The sequence below is a fragment of the Chiloscyllium plagiosum genome, chromosome 44, assembly GCF_004010195.1.
Source record: "Chiloscyllium plagiosum isolate BGI_BamShark_2017 chromosome 44, ASM401019v2, whole genome shotgun sequence".
Taxonomy (NCBI): Eukaryota; Metazoa; Chordata; class Chondrichthyes; order Orectolobiformes; family Hemiscylliidae; genus Chiloscyllium; species Chiloscyllium plagiosum.
In genome coordinates, this window is record NC_057753.1 from 3,915,866 (window position 1) to 3,938,665 (window position 22,800).

The 22,800-nt window shown below is 46.5% G+C and overlaps 2 protein-coding genes across 7 annotated transcripts in view; one reads left to right on the plus strand and one right to left on the minus strand.

Annotated features, from left to right (window-relative positions):
* The window catches only part of LOC122543628 (zinc finger protein 420-like), a 160,749-nt gene extending 157,258 nt beyond the window's left edge, over positions 1 to 3,491 (plus strand). Inside the window, exon 10 of the mRNA XM_043682451.1 lies at positions 1,591 to 3,491. Coding sequence (XP_043538386.1) covers positions 1,591 to 2,464 — 874 coding nt within the window. The 3' untranslated portion in view covers positions 2,465 to 3,491. The remainder of the gene's footprint in view (positions 1 to 1,590) is intronic.
* A 2,231-nt stretch (positions 3,492 to 5,722) lies between these two features.
* The window catches only part of LOC122543499 (gastrula zinc finger protein XlCGF71.1-like), a 29,495-nt gene continuing 12,417 nt past the window's right edge, over positions 5,723 to 22,800 (minus strand). Inside the window, exons 1-3 of one of the 6 annotated variants that reach the window (XM_043682251.1) lie at positions 22,177 to 22,476; positions 21,572 to 21,678; positions 12,192 to 13,528 (exon numbers count right to left, since the gene is read on the minus strand). In XM_043682251.1, coding sequence (XP_043538186.1) covers positions 12,830 to 13,444 — 615 coding nt within the window. In that variant the 5' untranslated portion in view covers positions 13,445 to 13,528; positions 21,572 to 21,678; positions 22,177 to 22,476 and the 3' untranslated portion in view covers positions 12,192 to 12,829. Of the gene's footprint in view, positions 5,916 to 12,191; positions 13,529 to 16,315; positions 16,342 to 21,571; positions 21,679 to 22,176; positions 22,477 to 22,800 lie in introns of those variants that run through there. The other 5 variants (XM_043682254.1, XM_043682253.1, XM_043682252.1 and 2 more) reach the window with 5 other exon arrangements.

A 22,800-nucleotide genomic window follows, 5' to 3' on the forward strand; every position in this document is an offset into this window, starting at 1 on the left:
ATAGAAGATGGTATTAATAGTAACATTAGCAAATTTGCTGATGATACAAAGCTGGGTGGTAGGGTGAAATGTGAGGAGGATGTTAGGAGATTACAGGATGACCTGGACAGGTTAGGTGATGGTCAGATACATGGCAGATGCAGTTTAATGTGGATAAATGTATGGTTATCCACTTTGGTGGCAAGAACAGGAAGGCAGATTACTACCTAAATGGAGTCAAGTTAGGTAAAGGGGCAGTACAGAGAGATCTGGGTGTTCTTGTACACCAGTCAATGAAGGTAAGCATGCAGGTACAGCTAAGAATCTCTGTCATATTTGACTTAAAGATGTGTTTCGGACCACATGTCCACACAGTCACTGATACCAAATAATTCCATCACCATAACGTCACCCATCTCCACCCAAACCTGGCTGATCTGTTGCAGAAGGTTGAGTACAGGAAGCTTTTAAAGTGCTGAATTGAAATTTGGGCTGCTGATCTTCAAGCTTCCCATTGTGGCTCTTTAGAATAGTACAGGAGACAAATGAAAGATAGGTCACAGTGGGATTGATGCGGAGAATAAAAGTGATAACTGCCTGGAAGCTCGCAATCCAGCTGACAGACTGAACCGAGACTGTTCCACAAAGTGTGCTGACTCTGATCTCCAGCATCTGCAGTCCTCACTTCCTTCTCAGTGGAGAGCAGACTGCATCACGATCAGCGAATACAATAAATGAACTGCAAGAAGTAAATAAACCATTTGGTGTTCTCTTCAATAATCTCGAGAACAGCCCGAATAAAGATTAGATTAGATTACTTACAGTGTGGAAACAGGCCCTTCTGCCCAACAAGTCCACACCGACCCGCCGAAGAGTAACTCACCCAGACCCATTCCTCGACATTTACCCCTTTACCAAACACTATGGGGCGATTTAGCAAGGCCAATTCACCTAACCTGCACGTCTTTGGACTGTGGGGAGGAAACCGGAGCAGCCGGAGGAAACCCGTGCAGACACGGGGAGAATGTGCAAACTCCACACAGACAGTTGCCTGAGGCGGGAATTGAACCCGGGTCCCTGGTGCTGTGAGATAGCAGTGCTAAGCACTGTGCCACCGTGCTGCCCACAGATACTTCTTTGATGGGTAAATTTTGCTTAATGAAGCAAACTAATTGGCAGAATTTCAAATTCTAGTCCAGATGTCGGGCTCTTTAACATCAACAGACAGAAACCCAAACTGTCAGAATATCGATGGTTCAGTTCTGGCTGTGGTCAGCAGCAAGGTGCAATCCCTTGTGCCTCACTGAGCCAGTGCTCAGTCTCTTCTTAGCATGACCTCACGAGTGTTTGCCTCAGAAGGGACTGTTCTCGCATGCATCAGCTGCTCTTGTCTTTCCAAGTGTTGGGGATTTGGAGATTCTGGTTGAATTGCTGATGAATGAAGTCCATCTCCTTTTCCTTTCTCTCCCCCTCCCCCCCAAGTCATTGTCCCCGCTGTGCCTTTCTCTTCCTGCCCAGACATGGATCGGTGAAGGACGTGACTGAATCAGTTAGGTTTTGACAACACACCTCATGGCCCTCATGGATCACTGTTTGAAATATGTTTTATAGGGCATTGGAAAGGGACAGCAAGCTCAAGACAAACACCAAGTCCGAGACACTTAATTCATCAGGACCTGAATGTCATCGGATTTTGAACATGGAAGGTAAAAGCACTTGCAGCAGTCGGGAGAAACCGTACTCGTGTTCTGTGTGTGGACGAGTCTTCAACCAATCATCTGGCCTGTCAAGACACAAAGTTAGTCACAGCGAACAGAAACCGTGGAAATGTGGGGACTGTGGGAAAGGGTTCAATTACCCGTATGAACTGGAGACTCATCAGCGAGTTCACACCGGGGAGAGACCATTCACGTGCAGTGAGTGTGGGAAGGGATTCACTCAGTCCTCCAGCCTTCTGACGCACCAGCGGGTTCACACGCACGAGAGACCTTTTAAATGTCCAGACTGTGGGAAGTGCTTTAAAAGCTCCTGGGAGCTGATGACCCATCAGCGTGTCCACACTGAGGAGAGACCATTCAGGTGCTCTCACTGTGGGGCTGGATTCAAGTACTCATCTCAACTCACTGTACATGAGCGCAGTCACACGGGGGAGAGGCCGTTCACCTGCGCGGAGTGTGGGAAGGGATTCACCCAGTCATCGATCCTGTTGAAGCACAAGCGAGTTCACACTGGGGAGAGGCCGTTCACCTGCACCGAGTGTGGGAAGCAATTCGCTCAGTCTTCCAGCTTGCAGACACACCAGAGAGTTCACACCGGTGAAAGGCCGTTTGTTTGCCCTGATTGTGGGAAGCGATTCACGACCTTATATAACCTGCTGATACATCAGCGCATTCACACCGGGGAGAGACCGTTCACCTGCTCAGAGTGTGGCAAGAGATTTATTAACTCATCCCACCTGCTGAGACATCAGCGAGTTCACAAGTAACTCGAGAGATTGGATTTTGTCGCTCGTCACATCAGGACTGAATCACGTTCGTTGGGGTTTGTTTCTGCTGCTGTTAGTAAAGGCCAGCGTCCAGTAATATGTGCCAACATTCTGAATGAAAGTCGAATAGATAAGTTTCAGCCACGCTGTGTCAAGTATTTTCTAATATCGCTGAAACCCATTCGTTCCTCTTGAAGTGCTCTCTCTTTGTCTGGTTTCCTCCAAAAAGTGCAAGATACTTCTTCGTCACTAACATTCAGACGATCTGAACAACTGCCTGTGCCTCCTTTGCGTGAGCCGACTGGAGAAAATGTCTTCTGACGTTTGTCCACCTCCATCCCTGGGCGCTCAGCTTTCTCCGGTTTCACTCTCGATGTGCTGTCAGCACTCAGGTTGCCGATTGAGACCCACCACCTGCGCACCTTCGACCCAAATCTCCAAAAACTGCTGACTATTTCCCCATGTTTGTTGCTGTTGCTAATGGTTCACACTCTGTCTCTTCTGGTTCTGTCCCTCTCACCTTTACATCCATAATCCACCCGAAAATAAACCCTTAACCCCACCGTCCTTTCAGACCTCTGTCCCTTGTTCACACACTCCCTTTCTTTTCTGAGGCCTTGATGTCACTCAAGAATGTGTCCTCGATCTTTCCTATTTCCCATCTACGCGCTGTCACTTGGTCACACCACCTGAAAGCACTGTGTTACTTTTCATACGTACACTGAGACCATCCAGCTCTCCTCACCAACATCCCTCACCATTCTGAAAATGTTACAAAACAGATCAAACTACTAATCCCACATCCAGTGCTGGATGAAATGCAGTTATAAACTGGGATGATCAAGGCCATTGACTTTGTTCGCTCCTGATTAGATTAGATTCCCTAGTGTGTGGAAACAGGTCCTTCGGCCCAACAAGTCTGCAATGACCTTCCGAAGAGTAACCCACGGAGTCCCATTCCCCTCTAAATGATGCACCTAATGCTATGGGCAGTTTAGCATGGCCAATCCACCTGACCAGCTTGTCTTTGGACTGTGGGAGGAAACCGGAGCACCCGGAGAAAACCCACACAGACACGGAGAGGATGTGCAAACTCCACACAGTCAGTTGTCTGAGGCAGGAACTGAACCCGGTTCCCTGGTGCTGTGAGGCAGCAGTGCTAACCACTGAGCCACCGTGCTGCCCACGGTGATTGAGGCAGAATAGCACAGCTAACAATTTTGGTTATATTTGACTTTAACATGAGGTTCAGAGTACATGTCCACACAATCACTAATACCAAATAGTTCAATCTCACCCATCTCCATCTCAGCCTAGCTTATCTGCTGCTGATACCCTCATCCAGTCCCTTGTTACTGGTAGAGTTGGTGATTCCAATGCATTTATCCCACCCTCCTCTGCAAATGCAAAAATCATACAAAATTCTGCTGCCTCCGTACTTTCCTGCATCAAATCCTGTTCACCGATTTGCACACTTTGGCTCCTGGACGGGCAGTGTCTCAAATTTCAAAATTTGTAACCTCCAGTCACACAATCCTCAAGAAAGCTGCCCACATTGCATTGTGTCCTCAAGTCTCCCTGATTTTAATCACTCCATCATTGGTACTGTGCATGGGTGGGAAACTCTTGATATTCTTTTCCTGAACCTTTTCACCTCTCTCCTGATTAAAGAAGATGCTGCATTTTGGGAAAGCAAATCAGAGCAGGACTTATACACTTAATGGGAAGGTCCAAGGGAGTGCTGCTGAACAAAGAGACCTTGGAGTGCAGGCTCATAACTCCTTGAAAGTGGAGTCGCAGGTAGATAGGATAGTGAAGGCGGCATTTTGTATGCTTTCCTTTATTGGTCAGAGCATTGAGTACAGGAGTTGGGAGGTCATGTTGCGGCTGTACAGGACATTGGTTAGGCCACTGTTGGAATATTGCCTGCAATTCTGGTCCCCTTCCTATCGGAAGGATGTTGTGAAACTTGGAAGGGGTTGCGAAAAGATTTACAAGGATGTTGCCAGGGTTGGAGGATTTGAGCTATAGGGAGAGGCTGAACAGGCTGGGGCTGTTTTCCCTGGAGCATTGGAGGCTGAGAGGTAATCTTATAGAGATTTATAAAATCATGATTGTCCATTTATCCTATCAATGCCCAAGTCTTTTCCCAGGGGTGGGGAGTGCAGAACTAGAGGGCATAGGTTTAGAGTGAGAGGGGAAAGATATAAAAGTGATCTAAGAGGCAACCTTTTCACACAGATGGTGATGCGTGTATGGAATGAGCTGCCAGAGGAAGTGGTGGAGGCTGGTACAGTTACAATATTTACAAGGCATTTGGATGGGTATATGAATAGGAGGGGTTTGGAGGGATATGGGCCGGGTGCTGGCAGGTGGGACTAGATTGGGTTGGGATATCTGGTCAGCATGGACTGGTTGGACCGAAGGGTCTGTTTCCGTGCTGTACATCTCTATGACTCTATGCTTGTTAAAAACAGCCTGTCCAGTTAATAATCTCCATCATGTTGCCTTATCTGACTCTGTCAAATGTTTCTTTTGAAAAATCTTCTCTGAAGCCCCTTAGGACGTTTTATCACATGAGGCATATTATACAAATACACGTGGTTACTGGTTCACAGCACCAGTTTGTGCACAGTGAGACTGCACAAACAACAATCTATCAGACAAGTGACTGGTTTTCTTGGTGTTAAGATACACGTGCTTGTCCTGCTGGGGAGGAGCTGTGGAACCCCCTGAGCTCACAGTGGAGCTGACTGAGTTGTCGAACCGGCAGTGAACCTTGAAGAACCGCTATGTGGGATCTTTCCTCTTCATTCACCGACTCCCAGGTGAAGTTGCTTGCACGGTAAAACCGGTCGCTTTGAACCTCAATCTCACTGTGATCTTTAGTGAAAAGGTTACAACGTTCTGGTATTCATTTCACATGGTTTCTCACCCTTAGACCATATCAAAACGATTCACAACTGATGGACATGGAAAAGATAAATGAGAGGCAGAATAAATTTAACTTTACCTTTTTTTAAAAAAAAGTGTGCAGAAACACAATGACCTGGGAGTGTGTGAACATGATTCTTTGACTGTGACAGGATAAGTTGACCAAGTTGTGTTTTGAAAAAATCTAATAAGTTGCTCATTTATTAATGGACACAGGATATACTAAAACATGGAGTTCTCCTGAATCACTAAATTGGCGCATTGGAATATTGTAATAATTTCTGAGCATTAGACTTTCAAAAAGACGTCAATGCCTTGGGGAGGTTATAGAGGCAATCTCGGAATAATATCAGGGATGTGTGGTTTCTGTTCACTTGAAAAAACTGGAGGAGCTAGGATTGTTCTCCTCACAACAGGGAATGCAGAGGAGCTGAAACATTGGGAGGAGTTTTTCTAACACCCAGGGAGAAACGATTTGGATGCTCAGGTCGCCCATTGAATATCCTTGGCCTTTGACCTGGAAGAGAAAACAGTTTCTTTGTGGTGTGAGATTTCAGATATGGGTGTGACTGAGAAAGCGCTGAGATTCAAAATCCTGCACAGACCGCACCCTACAAATGTATTCCACTCTGGGCACCACACCTGAAGAAGGATGGACTTTTACTAGCCTGAGAGGATGTATGGAGCAGACTGACTTAAATGAGAATTGGAAAGAGGGGATTGAGGGAGGGCTGCTAAAATGAGTCAGTGTCATTACAGCATAGAGCAAGGCCAGTTGGCCCATCGGTTGGCATAAGGTAGATCCATTGAGTTAACAGTGTGGCCTAAAGATGAGTGTAGGAGCAATGGGGTTTAGTTCATGAGGCACTAATACTGTTACTGGGGCAGAGGAAACTGTTCTGGTGGAATAGAAGATACGGGAGGGGGTGGTGGGAAATGTAGGCCGCTGAATCACAAGAATATGGTGGCATTCCAAGGCATCAATTTCAGCAGTCACACCAAAATGTGACAGGAAGGGACAGAGAGCAGCAGGCAGGTGTTTGAACAAAAATCAGCAGGGAGAGAGAGAATGAACAAGAGGTAATAAGGCAAGGCTAATGGTTCTTTACTCAAACGTGTGCATCATATGTAACAAGAGGAACCAAGTTAATGGGATGAAAACAGATTAATGGATATGAACTTATAGGGGACTCAGTAATTAGCACTGCTGCCGGGACGCGAGTTCAATTCCAGCCTCGGGTGACTGTCTGTGTGGAGTTTGCACATTCTCCCCGTGTGTGTGTGTGTGTGTGTGGGTTTCCTCCGGATGCTCCGGTTTCCTCCCACAGTCCAAAGAGGTGCAGGTCAGGTGGATTGGCCGTGCTAAATTGCCCCATAGTGTCCAGTAGATCAAGTGAATCGGCCATGGGAAATGCAGGGTTACGGAGACACGGTAGAAAGATGGGTCAGGGCAGGATACTCTTTGGAGGGTTGGTATGGACTCGATGGGTCAAATGGCCTGTTTCCACACTGTAGGGATTCTATGATTCATGACGGACACACAGGAGATCAAAGCTGGGAACTATAACATTCAGGAGCCTCTGACCTTTCAGGAGGACAGGCAGGAAGGCAAGGGGGGCAGGTTGGATTTATTCATACAAGATGGAATTAGCACCTTAAGTAAGAAATGCTTCTGGATTAGATGATGTAGAATCCACATGGATGGAGTTAACAAAACACTGATGGGAGTTAGCAATAGATCCCCGAACACTAGCTGTAGAGTAGGACCAAGAATAGATCAGGTGATAACGAGGGCTTTTAAAAAAGGCAATACATAATCATGGGTAACTTTAATCTTATAAATTGGCTGAGGCAGCTGTGAAGAAAAAAATCATTGAGTGCATTTGGGATAGCTTGTTATCCATAATATGTGGATCTAACCGGGGATCATGCTACTTTGGAGAGGACTTATACACTTAATGGTAAGGTCCCAGGGAGCGTTGCTGAACAGGTGTGGTGCGGGTTCATAGCTCCTTGAAAGTGGAGTCACAGGTAGATAGGATAGTGAAGGTGGCGTTTGGTACGTTTTCTTTATTGGTCAGAGTACTGAGTACAGGAGGTGGGAGGTCATGTTGCAGCTGTACAGGACATTAGTTAGGCCACTGTTGGAATATTGCATGCAGTTCTGGTCTCCTTCCTATCAGAAGGGTGTTGTGAAACTTGAAAGGGTTCAGAAAAGATTTTCAAGGATGTTGCCAGGGTTGGAGGATTTGAGCTAGAGGGAGAGGTTGAAGAGGCTGGGGCTGCTTTCCCTCGAGTGTCGGAGGCTGAGGGGTGACCTTATAGAGGTTTATAAAATCATGAGGGGCATGGATAGGGTAAATAGACAAGGTCTTTTCCCTGAGATGGGCAAGTCCAGAACTAGGGGGTATAGGTTTAGGTTGAGAGGGGAAAGATATAAAAGAGACCTAAGGGGCAACTTTTTCACGCAGAGGGTGGAATGAGCTACCAGAGGAAGTGGTGGAGGCTGGTACAACTGCAACATTTAAAAGGCATTTGGATGGGTATATGAATAGGAAGGGTTTGGAGGGATGTGGGCCGGGTGCTGGCAGGTGGGACTAGACTGAGTTGGAATATCTAGTCGGCATGGACGGGTTGGTCTGAGGGGTCTGTTTCCATGCTGTACATCTCTATGACTCTGTGTGCAACAAGCCGGGTTTTATAAGTGATGTCAGACTAATAAATTCCATTCGGGATTGGTGATTATAATTGCTCGAAATTAGCATTTAGTTTGAGAGTGGGAAAGCCGGGACACTAACAGTTGTGTTGAACTTAAAGATGGATACTCACATGGGAACGAGGAATAGCGCTTATGATGCAGTGTTATTTTCCCTGCCTCTGGGCCAGGAGGCCTAGATACATATCCCACCTGTTTCAGAGGTGTGCAACAACATTTCTGACCAGGTTGATCAGAAAATATCTTACATGGGAATGGACACAGAACTGGCTGAAATAGACAGCGAATGGAGTTCACCAGAAACAGATAACCATAGGACAGTTAGCTTAATATCAGTCAATAGGAAAACGTTCGAGTCTATTTGAAAGGATGTTATTTACAAATACATGTTATAATCAAACTGAGTCAACATGGCTTCAGGATGAGGAAATTGTGCCGTACAAATGTATTACATTTAAATTTTTTGAAGATATAACAAGCAGGGTAGATGAAGTAATATGTTTGGACTTGCAACACGTATTCAACGATGTAGATCGAAAAGTGTGACGCTGGAAAAGCACAGCAGATCAGGCAGCATCCAAGGAGCAGCTAACTCGATGTTTTGGGCATGAGCCCTTCATCACCTCTCCTGTTCCTCGGATGCTGCCTGACCTGCTGTGCTTTCCCAGCGTCATGCTTTTCGACCCTGACTCTCCAGCCTACCTACACAGTCCTCACTTTCTCCAGGGTACTGCATAAGGCTATTTAATAACGGTCCATTCCGTGGAGGGGGGGGGGGGGGTTAGTGCATTAGTATCTTTGGAGGATTGTCCAATGAATAGAAAACAAAGCTGGAATGAGGGTGAATCTCTTGGAGCACAGCAATCTGTAATGAGTGGAGCACCACAGGGATCATTTATCTAAATGAGGGAAGGCTGCAAAATGCTGCAGCACTGAGTCATTTGGTGGGGGGTGGGGGGGGGGCGGTGGTTCTGGTGCTTGGATAACATAAACAAAACTAACATACATGTTCAGCAGGTAGGAAGGAAGGAAAGCAGATGGAATATTAGCATTTATTTCAAAGGGAATGGATTCTAAAAATCAGGAGGGGTAGCAAAGATTACACAAAGCACTAGTTACACCAGAACAGGAAATACTGTGAACAGCTTTGGTCACCTTATCCAAGGAAAGCTGTACTGGCTTTGCAGGTAACCCAGAGAAGGTTAATCACAGGTATGGTGAGATTTCTTCTGTTAAATAGTTGACTAGGTTCGGCTGATACTCATTGAGTTTCAGGAAAATGAGAGGAGACCTTATTGGAACATTGAGGATTCTTAGGGGGCTTTACAAGAGGGGTTTCGAGAGTTCAGTACAAGAGGGCGCAATATCAGAGTAACGGGTGCCCATTTAAGACAGAGATGAAGACAAACGTCTTCGCTGGGTACTGAGTCTGCGGAATGCACCTGTAATGACGAGGAATACAAGGCTATCGGCCAAGTGCTGGAAAATGGGATCAGAACAGTATGTGTGGTTGTCTTTGACCGAGGAGGAACAGGGCTGTTCATGCTTGGTCATTCAGTATATTCAAGGCGGAGACAGATGGTGTTTTAAGCAGACGGCAAACTAAGGGTTGTGGGTAAAGACAGGAAAGTGGAGCAGAGAACGATCAGATCAGCCGTGATCCTTGTTGAATGGTGCGGCCAACCTGATGGGCAGGCTAGCCCACCTCTGCCCCTTACACATGACAGTCCACTTCGAAAATCAAGCATTTACCACCCCATTTCTGGTTACTTGTCACTACATTTTGTTTTGTATTTGTGTTGCTGCTGCTCCTGTTATTCGTTGAGCTATACATTTTCTGATAGTTCTGTTGTGTGCCACTGCGTTAAATGTCTTTTCAGAGTCCACGTAAACTACAACATACCATTACCCTCATCAAAGGCCTGTTCCCTCCTCAAAGAATTCCAGGAAGTTAATGCAACGTGACTTTTCCTTGGGAAGTCCATGCTGCCTCCCTTTAATTAACCCACTTTTGTCCATGTGACTATTCATTCTGTCCTGAATTAATATTTTGAAGGAGTCAGCTGTTAAATTGATCGGTCTGGAACTGCTCGGCTTATCCTTCCACCCTTTTTGAAGGGGTGCATGACGTCTGCAATTCTCGAGTCCTCTGGAAGCTACCCGAAGTATAGGAAAGCCAAAATGATCATGGTCAGTGCCCCCTGGGGGTGCCACTTTTACTTTCTTCAGAGTGTCTGGGGTGGTTCTCATCCTGTCCCGGCTGCTTTGCAACTTTCAGGGCTGGACGTTTATCCGTCGCTTCCTCCTCCAAATTTCAAATACTTCCAGTGACTGAGTTACTTCCTCTGTCATCGCGGCATCGGGGGGACATCGGAGTCCTTCGTAATGACTAATGCAAAGTGCTCACTGAACATGTCTGCCGTGCTCTTTGCCACTATGTGTGAATCCCCTTTTTGGTGCCTTTTTTGTTAAATTCACATGTGCAACATGGGAGTCACTGGCTGGCGAGTATTTATTGCCTAACCATAGGAGAATGTGTACAAGGTATGAGCAGGTAGGGAAAGGGGTAGGTTTTGGCTTGTGTGGGACAAAGGCTCAGCTAGCGTGACATGGATCAGGTAAGAACTTGCAGTAAACAATGAGGTGCTGGAGGCAAGGGTCGTGGGTTAAGGAGGTGAAAAGCATTCATTATGTAAAGCCAGTTGACAAGGTTAAGACCATTCATTGTATAACTCCAGATGACTTAATCTTTACTGTTGATGCCCACTGAATGTGATGGTCACCCAATCAATATAGATTGTTGCCTATTTGGTTGCTGCTCCCTGTCAGTGACGATATAATTCATTAAGAAACTGGTGTTCGAGCGAAGACCGAGAACTCATATCTCTGTGCACGTGGGCCTGGAATAAAGATGAAGGAAGTAAAGCCGTACTGTGTCTCTGAGTATTTGCTTTGACTGATCCGGGGATAGGGAAATGGGACGACACATCGATGCCCCTGACAAAGCGGTGTTGAGCTGCCTTCTTGAGTCATTGCGACTCATGCGTATAGTTATACTCACAACACCGTTAGGGAGGGAATTCCAGCAATGGTGAAGAAACAGCGATACATTTCCAATCCTGGATGCCGAATGGGAGAACTTGCAGGGGGCGGTGTTCCTGTAAAGCTGCCGTCTTTCTCCCTCTCGTTGGAAGAAGTGGTTGGGGGTTTGCAGTGTGTTGTCGAAGGGTCTTTGGTGAATTATAGACAGTACATATTGCAGCGATGGAGCATTGGTGGTGGAGGGACGGGACGCTTATTGGATGAGTTGCCAAGAAAGTGGGCTGCTTTGTCCTGGATGGTGTCAAGCTTGAATGTTCTTAGAGTTGCACTCATCCAGGTAGGTGGGGAGTATTCCATTACACTGCTGGCCCGTTCCTTGTAAATGGTGAACAGACTTTGGGAAATCAGGACAGGAGTTACATGCTACTAATCTTGGAAATGCTCTTGTAGCCATTATTTATATGGCAAGTCCAATTGAGCTTCTGGTTGACAGTGGCGGATTCGGTAGTGGTAATGCCATTCAACGTCAAGGGGCAGTGGTTCAATTCTCTCTTATTGGAAATGATCATTGCCTGGCATTTCTATGGTGCAAATATTACTTGCCACTGTTCAGCCAAAGCCTGGACATTGGCCAGATCTTGTGTTTGAGCCTGGACCTCTTTGGTATCTGACGTGTCACGAATGGGACAGAACATTGCGCAGTCATCGGAAAAACATTCCAGTTCTGACCTTGTGACGGAGGGAAGATCAGTGGAGAAGTAGCCGAAGATGACACAGCCCTGGAGGAACTCCGACAGAGATGTCCGAGAGCTGAGGAGACTTGGAGCTGAGGCGCCTGACCTCTAATAACCGCAACCATCTTCCTTTGTACCAGGTATGAGTCTTCCCCACCGATTCTCATTGACTGCAGGTTCACTGGGGCTCCTTGATGCCACACTGGGTCAAATGCAACCTTGACCTAATGGCAGTGATTCTCCCCTCCCCTCTGGAATTCAGCTCTTTTGTAATGTTTTAATCAAATCTGCAATGCGATCAGGGTTAAGTGACCTGGAGAAACCGAAATTGGGTGTCAGTGAGCAGATTATTACTGAGCATATGCTGCTTGATAGCACTGTTGATGACAGCTTCCATTACTTTAGTGTTCATTGATGGGGCAGTAATTGGCCGGGTCGGATTTATCCTGCTTTTTACGGGCAACATATACTTGGGCAATTTCCCATATGGGCCCTACGCCTCTTTGACCAACCTTTAACCAAGCAGGTACCTTACTAAGTGTGGTCAGTCTGAATCTGTGAGGCAAAGCATCAAGGGTTTTCCAATCCATCACCTTCTCCTTTTCCACTCTTTGTGTCATCAGATTTCAGCAGCACGGATTTGTGAAGAGAGGAGAGAATCTCACACCGTCATACGATACGGTTCAGAGTTTGCTGGAACCGTCAGTTGTTGGACCATTTCTTGCATTTAATTCAAAGTGTTTATGATTGACATGGGTAAAACAGGAAGAAATGGGAGCAGTAGGTCATTCAGCCCTCTGGGTCTTCTCCATCGTTCAATATGTTGATGTCTGATCAGCCATCTCAGTATCCTGTGTCCCACTTTCTCCACGCATCCTTCGATCCCTTTAGCCCCAAGATCTGCACCTGACCCCGAACAGCACCATCCCATCCCTGGAGCTACTCGTGAACTTGCTGGTGTCTCAGCAGGTTGTACGACTGGGTGAATCCCTTCCCACACACGGAGCAGGTGAACAGCCTCTCCCCGGTGTGAACCTGCTGGTGCCTCAGCAGGGCAGAGGAGGCAGTGAAGCCCTTCCCGCACTCGGCGCAGGAGAACGGCCTCTCCCCGGTGTGAACCCGCTGGTGTTGCAGCAGGGCCGACGACTGAGTGAACCCCTTGCCGCACTCGGAGCAGGAGAACGGCCTCTCCCCGGTGTGAACCCGCTGGTGCTTGGTGAGGTCGGAGGATCGCCTGAACCCAGTCTCGCAGTCGGAGCACCTGAACGGTCTCTCGTCAGTGTGAAGAATTTGATGAGATATCAGCTCCCTGGAGCATTTGAAGGACTTCCCACAGCCTTGGCAAGCGAACGGTCTCTCCCCCGTGTGGAGCCGCTGGTGCCTCAGCAGGTGAGATGACCGGGGGAATCCCTTCCCACACACAGAACAAGCGAATGGTCTCTCCCCGGTGTGGACCCGCCGGTGAATTTCAAGGGCGGAGGGGGATTGGAAACCCTCTCCGCAATCTCCGCACCGCCACGGTTTCCTGCCACGGTGAGCGGCTTTTCCTTTCATCCTCCGAATTGGGAGACCCAGTCAGATCCTGGTGTCGTCTGTGCTGTCAGCCTCCTGGCCTTCTAATACACTGTGCAATGAGAACTGGAACAGTAAAAGACGGGTGTGAGGGAGCGGCCACCGAAACACAAAGACATATTGTGAAATGGACTGAAATGAATGTAGCCATCTACAGAGATGGAACCGGGGGCGGGAGGTTACAGTGAAAACTGACAGATTGCTGTAAAAAAACGCAACTGATTCATGTCCTTCCAGGAAGGATACCTGTCACCTGGTCTGGACCCACACAACACTCTGATCTCCCATAATGGAGAGAAAGTGAGGGAGACCGGGGGACTGCGGTGAGACAGATCTTAAACAGCTGCAACCTGAACAAGAAGATTGACAGAGTCTCCCGAACCCCCAATCCCCTCCACCACCTCAAAAGGACCACGGTAGCAAAAGTTTGTGAAGACCACCACAAAACATCCTGACTTGTCTTGAGCAGAAATTTCCTCTGCTTAAACATTGCAAAGACTGAAGCCGTTGACTTTTCAGTCCTCGCTACAAACTCTACTCCTTTCCGACGACTCTAGCCCTCTCCCTTGTAACGGTGAGCCAGACTGTTCACAACCACCTCACAATGAGCTTCCAATCACATTTTCCATCATCTCGAAGGCCGCCTATTCATACCTCGGTAACATTACCCGAATCCACCTTCATCTCAGCTCATCTGCTGCCGAAACTCTTAGCCATTCCTTAGTCACTTCAAGACTTAACCGTCCTAATGCACTGTCAGCTGGCCTCCCACATTCAACCTCACTGTCATCTTGAGGTCATCCAGAACTCTGGTGCGCATATGTTTGCTCACACCCAATTCCGTTCACACATCTGTGACGGTGCTGTCAGGTTAAAAAGGTTATTCTGTCTTTGGGTATTTTTTTTGAAGAGAAGTCGTAAAGGCAGAAGTGCTGCAGAGTCTAGGAAGTAACAAGGAAACAATGGAAGGGGAGCGGCCAGTTCTGGGTTTTTCTAGGATTTTTTTTTAAGTGTAGCAGTCGCAAGATGTTGGAATCCACAAGAGTCGCAAGCTTCAGTAAAGAATTCCTCGCACTTTCTCTGAGAGCTCTCTCTCGATGTTCTCTTCTGCCTGTAAGAATCTGAGTTTGAATTTACCTTCTTGCGGAGAGTTGATGGGATGCTACTGGATTGGAACAGTTAATTAGTAATAGTTACTGTATCGGGTCAGTTAAGTTTTCCAATGTTATTCTAAATTCCGCTTTTGTTTTGTTTGTGTTTCAACTGTAGTGTTTAAATAAGTTCTGTCTTGCCTAAAGCCGAGTGGTTTGACCAGCTGCATCACACCTTGAAGACCCACTTCACATCTACCTTTAAAACTAGAAAAGGTTTGGGTCTGGGCTACCTCCTTAAAATATTTTGAGTGGGTCTGGCCTGGTGTATGACACATCGCACCTGTGTTCACTGACCTACCTTCTGAAGCACCAAAACTTTAAAATTCTCATTCGTGATTTTCAAATTCCTCCTTGGCGCCTGCTTAGCGGTGTTATCGCCTCCAGCCGCGCAAATATCCCGTAGCTGTAATGTCACAACCCTCTGAGTTATCCATGGCCTCTTGAGCTTTTCTAAGAGATTTTAAATCGCTCCACCGTTGCTGACTGGGTCTATATATTGGCGAGTTTTGAGAAGATTTGTAGCCCAATTTGAGGTTCTGGATGTAGGTTTGCTCGCTGAGCTGGAAGGTTCCTTTTCAGAAGCTTCGTCCAGAGGTTCACTGAAGATATTATCCAGTATGGTGACAAAACGTCTGAAAATGAACCTTCAAACTCAGTCAGCAAACCTACATCCAAGGTCTATATACGCCAAGGCCACAAGCTTTGTCTTTTCCTCCCTTAACCTCTCTGCCTCTGACCTTACTTCCCTCAGAGTCATCCTTAAAACTTACTTTTCTGTCTCAGCTGTGGTTCCCTGTCTTACAGTGTGGCCCTGTGTCAAAAGTCGCTTTATAACATATCTATGAATGAAATGAATTATTTTATTCTTCAGTAGGTCTCATCTAAATACAAATTACTCTTGTCGGTTTGGACACTGATCATAATGCCTGGTTCTGTCATAATACATGGATGAGTACCTTGTAACTGTTGACCTAACAGCATTGCAGGAGCACTTTTACCATGGCATTTGTTCAAACATGGACAACTGGGGATTGGCAATAATTGTTTCTCTCTCGACTGAAACCAGCAGAGTTAATGTTTCACTCGTGTTTCACTAACACAGGGTGAAATATGGAATAAAATTGGTGCAGAATTTGGTCAATACAAGGTCAGAAGTGGAAAAGAAATCGACAATAGCATAGGAGAAACAATTCCTGATGGCGAATTTCAGGCGGGCACGGTGGCTCAGTGGTTAGCACTGCTGCCTCACGGCGCCAGGGACCTGAGTTCAATCCCAGCCTTGGGGTGACCCTCTGTGTGGAGTTTGCACATTCTCCCCGGGTCTGCGTGGGTTTCCTCCGGGTGCTCCGGTTTCCTCCCACAGTCCAAAGATGTGCAGGTTAGGGTGAATTGGCCAGGCTAAACTGTCCAAAGTGTTTGGGGATGTACAGGTTGGAGTGAATTGGCAGCACCTGGTCAGGTAACCTCATTCAGACACAGTCGGCAGAAATAACAACAGATTACTGAACAGAGCTAAAAGGAGGGGTGGATGTTACACACAGCAGGGGGGGACAGAGATGAACCAGAGCAAAGGATGGGCATGGATTCAGGTTAACAGTAAAGAAGCTACACCAGCTCCACAACCATGGAACCTGTCACAGGTAACAGAGAACAGCACAAAAAGCTCTAAATTATAGCTGAATTTTCAAAACATTCTCACCTTGACAACAATTACTCGGCTGGAGTCTGTCAATAAAACAATATTAGATTAGATTAGATTCCCTACAGTGCGGGGACAGGCATCTGGCCCAACCAGTCCACACCGACTCTCCAAAGAGTAACCCACCCAGACCCATTGTCGTAACCTACATTTACCCCTGAGTGGGGCACACGTATGGGCCCCAACTATGCCTGTCTCTTTGTTGGCTACGTAACACCGACTCTCCAAAGAGTAACCCACCCAGACCCATTGTCGTAACCTACATTTACCCCTGAGTAATGCACCTAACCTGCCCATCCCTGGGCACTATGGGACAATTTAGCACGGCCAATCCACCCTAACCTGCCCATCCCTGGGCACTATGGGACAATTTAGCACGGCCAATCCATCCTAACCTGCACATCCCTGGGCACTATGGGACAATTTAGCACGGCCAATCCACCCTAACCTGCACATCCCTGGGCACTATGGGACAATTTAGCACGGCCAATCCATCCTAACCCGCACATCCCTGGACACCATGGGACAATTTAGCAGTCGAGCGAGGGAGCCGTGGTTTACTAAGGAAATTGAATCTCTTGTCAAGGGGAAGAGGAAGGTTTATGTAAAGATGAGACGTGAAGGCTCAGTTAGGGCGCTTGAGAGTTACAGGTTAGCCAGGAAGGACATAAAGAGAGAGAGCTAAGAAGAGCCAGGAGGGGACATGAGAAGTCTTTGGCAGGTAGGGTCAAGGAAAACCCAAAAGGTATGACAGCAATAAAAGAATGACTGGGGTAAGATTAGGGCCAGTTAAGGACAGTAGTGGGAAGCTGTATGAGGAGTCTGAAGAGATCGGAGAGGCACTAAATGAATATTTTCCATCAGTTTTCACACAAGAAAAAGACATTGTTGCCGAGGAGAATACTAAGATACAAGCCATTAGACGAAAAGAGATTAATGTTCATAAGGAGGAGGTGTTAGCAATTCCGGAAAGTGTGAAAAAACAGATAAGTCCCCTGGGATGGTGGAATTTACCCAAAGGTTCTCTGGAAAGCTAGGGAGGAGATTGCAAATCCTTTGACTTTGATCTTTATGTCATCATTACCTACAGGAACAGTGTCAGGAGACTGGAGGATAGCAAATGTCCCCTTGTTCAAGAAGGGGAGTAGAGACAACCCTGGTAATTATAGACCAGTGAGCCTTACTTCTGTTTTGGGCAAAGTTTTGGAAAGGATTATAAGAGATAGAATTTATAATCATCTAGAAAGGATTAATTTGATTAGGGATAGTCAGCACAGTTTTGTGAAGGGTAGGTCGTGCCTCAGAAACCTTATTGAGTTCTTTGAGAAGGTGACCAAACAGGTGGATGAGGGTAAAGCAGTTGATCTGGTGTATATGGATTTCAGCAAGGCGTTCGATAAGGTTCCCCACAGTAGGCTAATGCAGAAAATATAGAGGCATGAGATTGAGGGTGATTTAGCGGTTTGGATCAGTAATTGGCTAGCTGAAAGAAGGTGGTGGTTGATGGGAAATGTTCATCCTGGAATTCAGTTACTAGTGGGGTACCACAAGGAACTGTTTTGGGTCCACTACGGTTTGTCATTTTTATAAACGACCTGGATGAGGGCGTAAAGGATGGGTTAGTAAATTTGCGAATGACACTAAGGTCAGTGGAGTTGTGGATAGTGCTGAAGGATGTTGTAGGTTACAGAGGGACATAGATAAGCTGCAGAGCTGGGCTGAGAGGTGGCAAATGGAGTTTAATGTGGGAAAAGAGTGAGAGGATTAACTTCGGAAGGAACAACAGCAATAAAAAATACTGGGCTAATGATAAGATTCTTGGTTGTGCAGATGAGCAGAGAGATCTCGGTGTCCATGTACACAGATCCCCGAAACTTGCCACCCAGGTTGATAGGATTGTTAAGGAGGAATATGGTGTGTTAGCTTTTATTGGCAGAGGGATTGAGTTTTGGAGCCACAAGGTTATGCTGCAGCTGTACAACACTCTGGTGCGGCCGCACTTGGAGTATTGTGTACATTTCTGGTCACCGTATTACAGGAAGCATGTGGAATTATTGGAAAGGCTGCAGAGGAAATTTACTAGGATGTTGCCTGGTCTGGAGGAAAGGCCATATGAGGAAAGGCTAAGGGACTTGAGGCTGTTTTCGTTAGAGTGAAGAAGGTCGAGAGGTGACTTAATAGAGACATACAAGATGATCAGAGGGTTAGATAGGGTGGACAGGGAGAGCCTTTTTCCTCAGATGGTGATGGCTAGCACGAGGGGATATGGTTTTAAGGGGGTGATAGATATCGGACAGACATCAGATAGTCGTCGGGGTGTGGAACGTACTGCCTGCAACAGTAGTAGACTCGCCGACGTTAAGGGCATTTAAATGGTCACGAGATAAACATACGGATGAGAATGGAATGGTGTAGGACAGATAGGCTGCAGATTGGTTCTGCAGGTCGGCACAACATCGAGGGCCGAGGGGCCTGGACTGCGCTAGAATGTTTTATGTTCTATACTCCTTCATATGAGAGAAACAACATTTACTTCTGACCCCAGTCAAGTCTGCTCCAGAAACTTCAAAGATCTTTCACTCCCTGCGATTTCTGATTTAAAATAATTCCTCAATTACTCTCAACAAAAAGCAAATCAGATAATCAAACGGTGCAAAAGAGGTCCTTTGACCCATCAAGACTGTACCTTCTAAAAATACACTATGAGGAGAAAGTGAGGTCTGCAGATGCTGGAGATCAAAGTTGAAACTTTATTGCTGGAACAGCACAGCAGGTCAGGCAGCATCCAGGGAACAGGAGAATCGACGTTTCGGGCACAGGCCCTTCTTCAGGAATGAAGAAGGGCCTGTGCCCGAAACGTCGAATCTCCTGTTCCCTGGATGCTGCCTGACCTGCTGTGCTGTTCCAGCAATAAAGTTTCAACAAAAATACACTATGACCTACATTAGTCCCATAACTGTAAAGTTATGTCCCTTTGTTATTGACCAACGGCCTTCTGTTCAACCTATCCAGTCTGCTAATACTCAGAAATACCTCGATCGGGTCCCCTCTCAAATTTCCTGAGCTAATCCAGTCTCTTTCCATCGCTAAAATGCTCTATTCCAGACAGCATCCTGGTAAATCTTCTACGCATCCTCCCAAGTGCAACCTCAGTGATCCGAACATCAATTATCCAAAGTTTGGATTATCCGAACAAAATCTCAAGGTCCCAAAAACATTTTATGAAATTTAAATTAAAGCACAGAGAGAGCAGGCAGCCAGGGCTGGCAGCAGGAGCAGGGTCGCCAGGGGAAACCCTGACCCTGTTATTACCCCCCACCAGGGGAATCCTGTCCCTGCTATTACCCCATTGCCAGGGGAACCCTGTCCCTGTTTTTACCCCATTGCCAGGGGAACCCTGTCCCTGCTATTACCCCCTACCAGGGGAACCCTGTCCCTGCTATTACCCCCCACCAGGGGAACCCTGTCCCTGCTATTACCCCCCACCAGGGGAACCCTGTCCCTGCTATTACCCCCCGCCAGGGGAACCCTGTCCCCGCTATTACCCCATCGCCAGGGGAACCCTGTCCCTGCTATTCCCCCCGCCACGGAAACTCTGATTAGTTCTCCAAACAATGAGTTTTTCTAACAAACTCCTCTCCGCCCGTCTCGTTCGGATCATCGAGGTTGTTCTGCACATCTTTCTGATATTGCAGCGACCAGAACTGCACACAGTCCAGTAGCCTCACCAAAGTTCTGCACAGCTCCAACATAATCTTCTTTCTCTTCTAATCTATGCTACAGCTGGTAAAGACAAGCTTTCCTTTCTGAACGACCCAATTATCCGGTCCTACTCCCTTTCAGGGATCCACAGGTAAGTATTTAGAGGTGCATTCCTCTGAGCTGCCGAGTGTCCTGCCATTCACTGAGTATTACCTTACTGTGATCCTCATTCTAAAGTGCATCACCTCACAACTGGAACGTAGAACATAGAAAAATACAGCGCAGTACAGGCCCTTTGGCCCTCGATGTTGCGCCGATCCAAGCCCACCTAACCTACACTAGCCCACTGTCCTCCATATGCCTATCCAATGCCCGTTTATATGCCCATAAGGAGGGAGAGTCCACCACTGCTACTGGCAGGGCATTCCATGAACTCACGACTCGCTGAGTAAAGATAAATCCTCATGCTACTGATCCACCCATCTGACCAATCCGTTTATATCCTCCTATAGCCTAATACCCTCTTCCTCACTGTCAGTCACCCAGCCCATCAATGCGTCATCCACAAACTTACTTATAGTCTCCCCTACCCACGTTCTCACCTACATCAGTACGAATATCAGGAACAATTAGAGACTGATCCCTGGGGTTTGCCACTGCACACTGGGCTCCAATCACACAAGCAGCCTTCTCTCTGTCTCCTATCACTGAGCCAACTTGCCAAGTTACCCTGATCCCACAAGCTTGGATCTTCATTATCAGTTTCCCATGTGGGTCCTCATCAGAGACCTTGCTCAAATCCATATATACTATATCAACTTCCCTTCCCTCACACTAATACTTGGTCACAAACATTCCACCAGATTTGTTTGGCATGGCCTCCCTCTGACACAGCCATGCTGACTACCCGATCAAAGTTTTACCCTTCACTATTTTCTCCAATAGTCTCCTTCTTATTTATGTTACACACACATGCCTATAATTCCCTGGTCCAGCTCTAGCACCCCTTTCAACAATCCTCCATTTGCAGTCACCTGATAACTGATACTTTATTTCCTTTAATCCTTCGTAACCAACGTCCATATACCACCTGTTTGACATCCAAACTCTACAAAGGATATTTATATTTATATCACACATCTTTTATCCCACACTGGAGTCAGAGAAAAATCTCACAGTTGGGGAAATACACAAAGGAGCATTACGACATCACACATAGGAAAGCAGAACATCAGGCTACGTGTAACTCAGTGATCATGACACACTATGAAGGATATAAATGTTTCTGAGAGGGTGCAGAAGAGGGTTACCAGAATAGTTGCAAGGATGAGAAATTTTAGCTGCAAGGTTAATTTGGAGATTGTTGAGAGATTTGACACAGTCACACAAGGTTATGATTGTCTAAATCAGTCTGGATTAAGATTATTTTCATGATCAGATCATAAAAGAGTTAAAGGACAGGGATTTAAGATGTTCAGCAAGACCCATAAGGGAGAAATGAAAAAGATCTTTCTTAGATGACAACAGGCAAACATCTGGAAACTCAATCCTTACCCTTGAATGTCAAATATCCAGGTCCTGATAAATCAACCAACACTGTCAGATCTCAAGGTGACAATTGGTTTGAATTTCCCAAATGCAAATCCTCCACTTGCAGTAACCTGAAAAACACATTTACAAAGTTATTATTCTTTAAGTTCTCTCTTTTCATTTTGCTGTACCAGTTACAAAAGCTATTCTAGTAAAGCTGCAACACTGACATCTCTTCACAGCGCCAGGGACCCGGGTTCAATTCCCGCCTCAGGCGACTCTCTGTGTGGAGTTTGCACATTCTCCCTGTGTCTGCGTGGGTTTCCTCCGGGTGCTCCGGTTTCCTCCCACAGTCCAAAAATGTGCAGGTTAGGTGAATTGGCTATGCTAAGTTGCCCGTAGTGTTAGGTTAGGGGTATGGGTGGGTTGCGCTTCGGCAGGTCAGTGTGGACTTGTTGGGCCAAAGGGCCTGTTTCCACATTGTAATGTAATCTAAAATCTCATTCCCCAGCTAACATCCTGGTCCACAGATAAATCCATCTGAATAATTTCTGCTCCATCAGTCTGTACTCCAGCAAAGGATGTTGTGAATAGAAAAACCAATCAGCAGTTATGCAATACCAACTCACCTCCTGACTCCCCAAAACCAGTCCATCATCTCCAAGGCCCTGTCCAGGAGTACATTGGTGCGCTCTTTGCTTTCCTGGGTGAGTTAAACGACAAACTTAGGTGAAAAAGCAAGGACAGCTGGGACTGCAAGCTGTGAAGGCAGAATCTATACACTGCAGAATAAGATGGACAGGTTAAATGAACTGATGAGGCAGAAATGTTTCAGATGGATTTGTCTTGACTTTTGTGGGCAGGAGAAAGTGAGGTCTGCAGATGCTGGAGATCAAAGTTGAAACTTTATTGCTGGAACAGCACAGCAGGCCAGGCAGCACCCATAAGATGGACAGGTTAAATGAACTGATGAGGCATAAATGATTCAGATGGATTTGTCTTGACTTTTGTGGGCAGGACATAGCTGAGGGATTATCCATATTTTGGAGAGATGTCAGTGTTGCACCTTTATTGGAACAGCCTGGTACAGTAAAATGAAAAGAGACAGTTTCAATCCTGGGATTAAGAATAATAACTTTGCAAATGTGTGTTTTCAGGTTTCTGCAAGTGGGGGGGGGGTTTGCATTTGGGAAATTAAATGAGTTGTTAACAAGGTAGTGAACGTGACGCCAGTGAGGAGACCCAACAGCGTC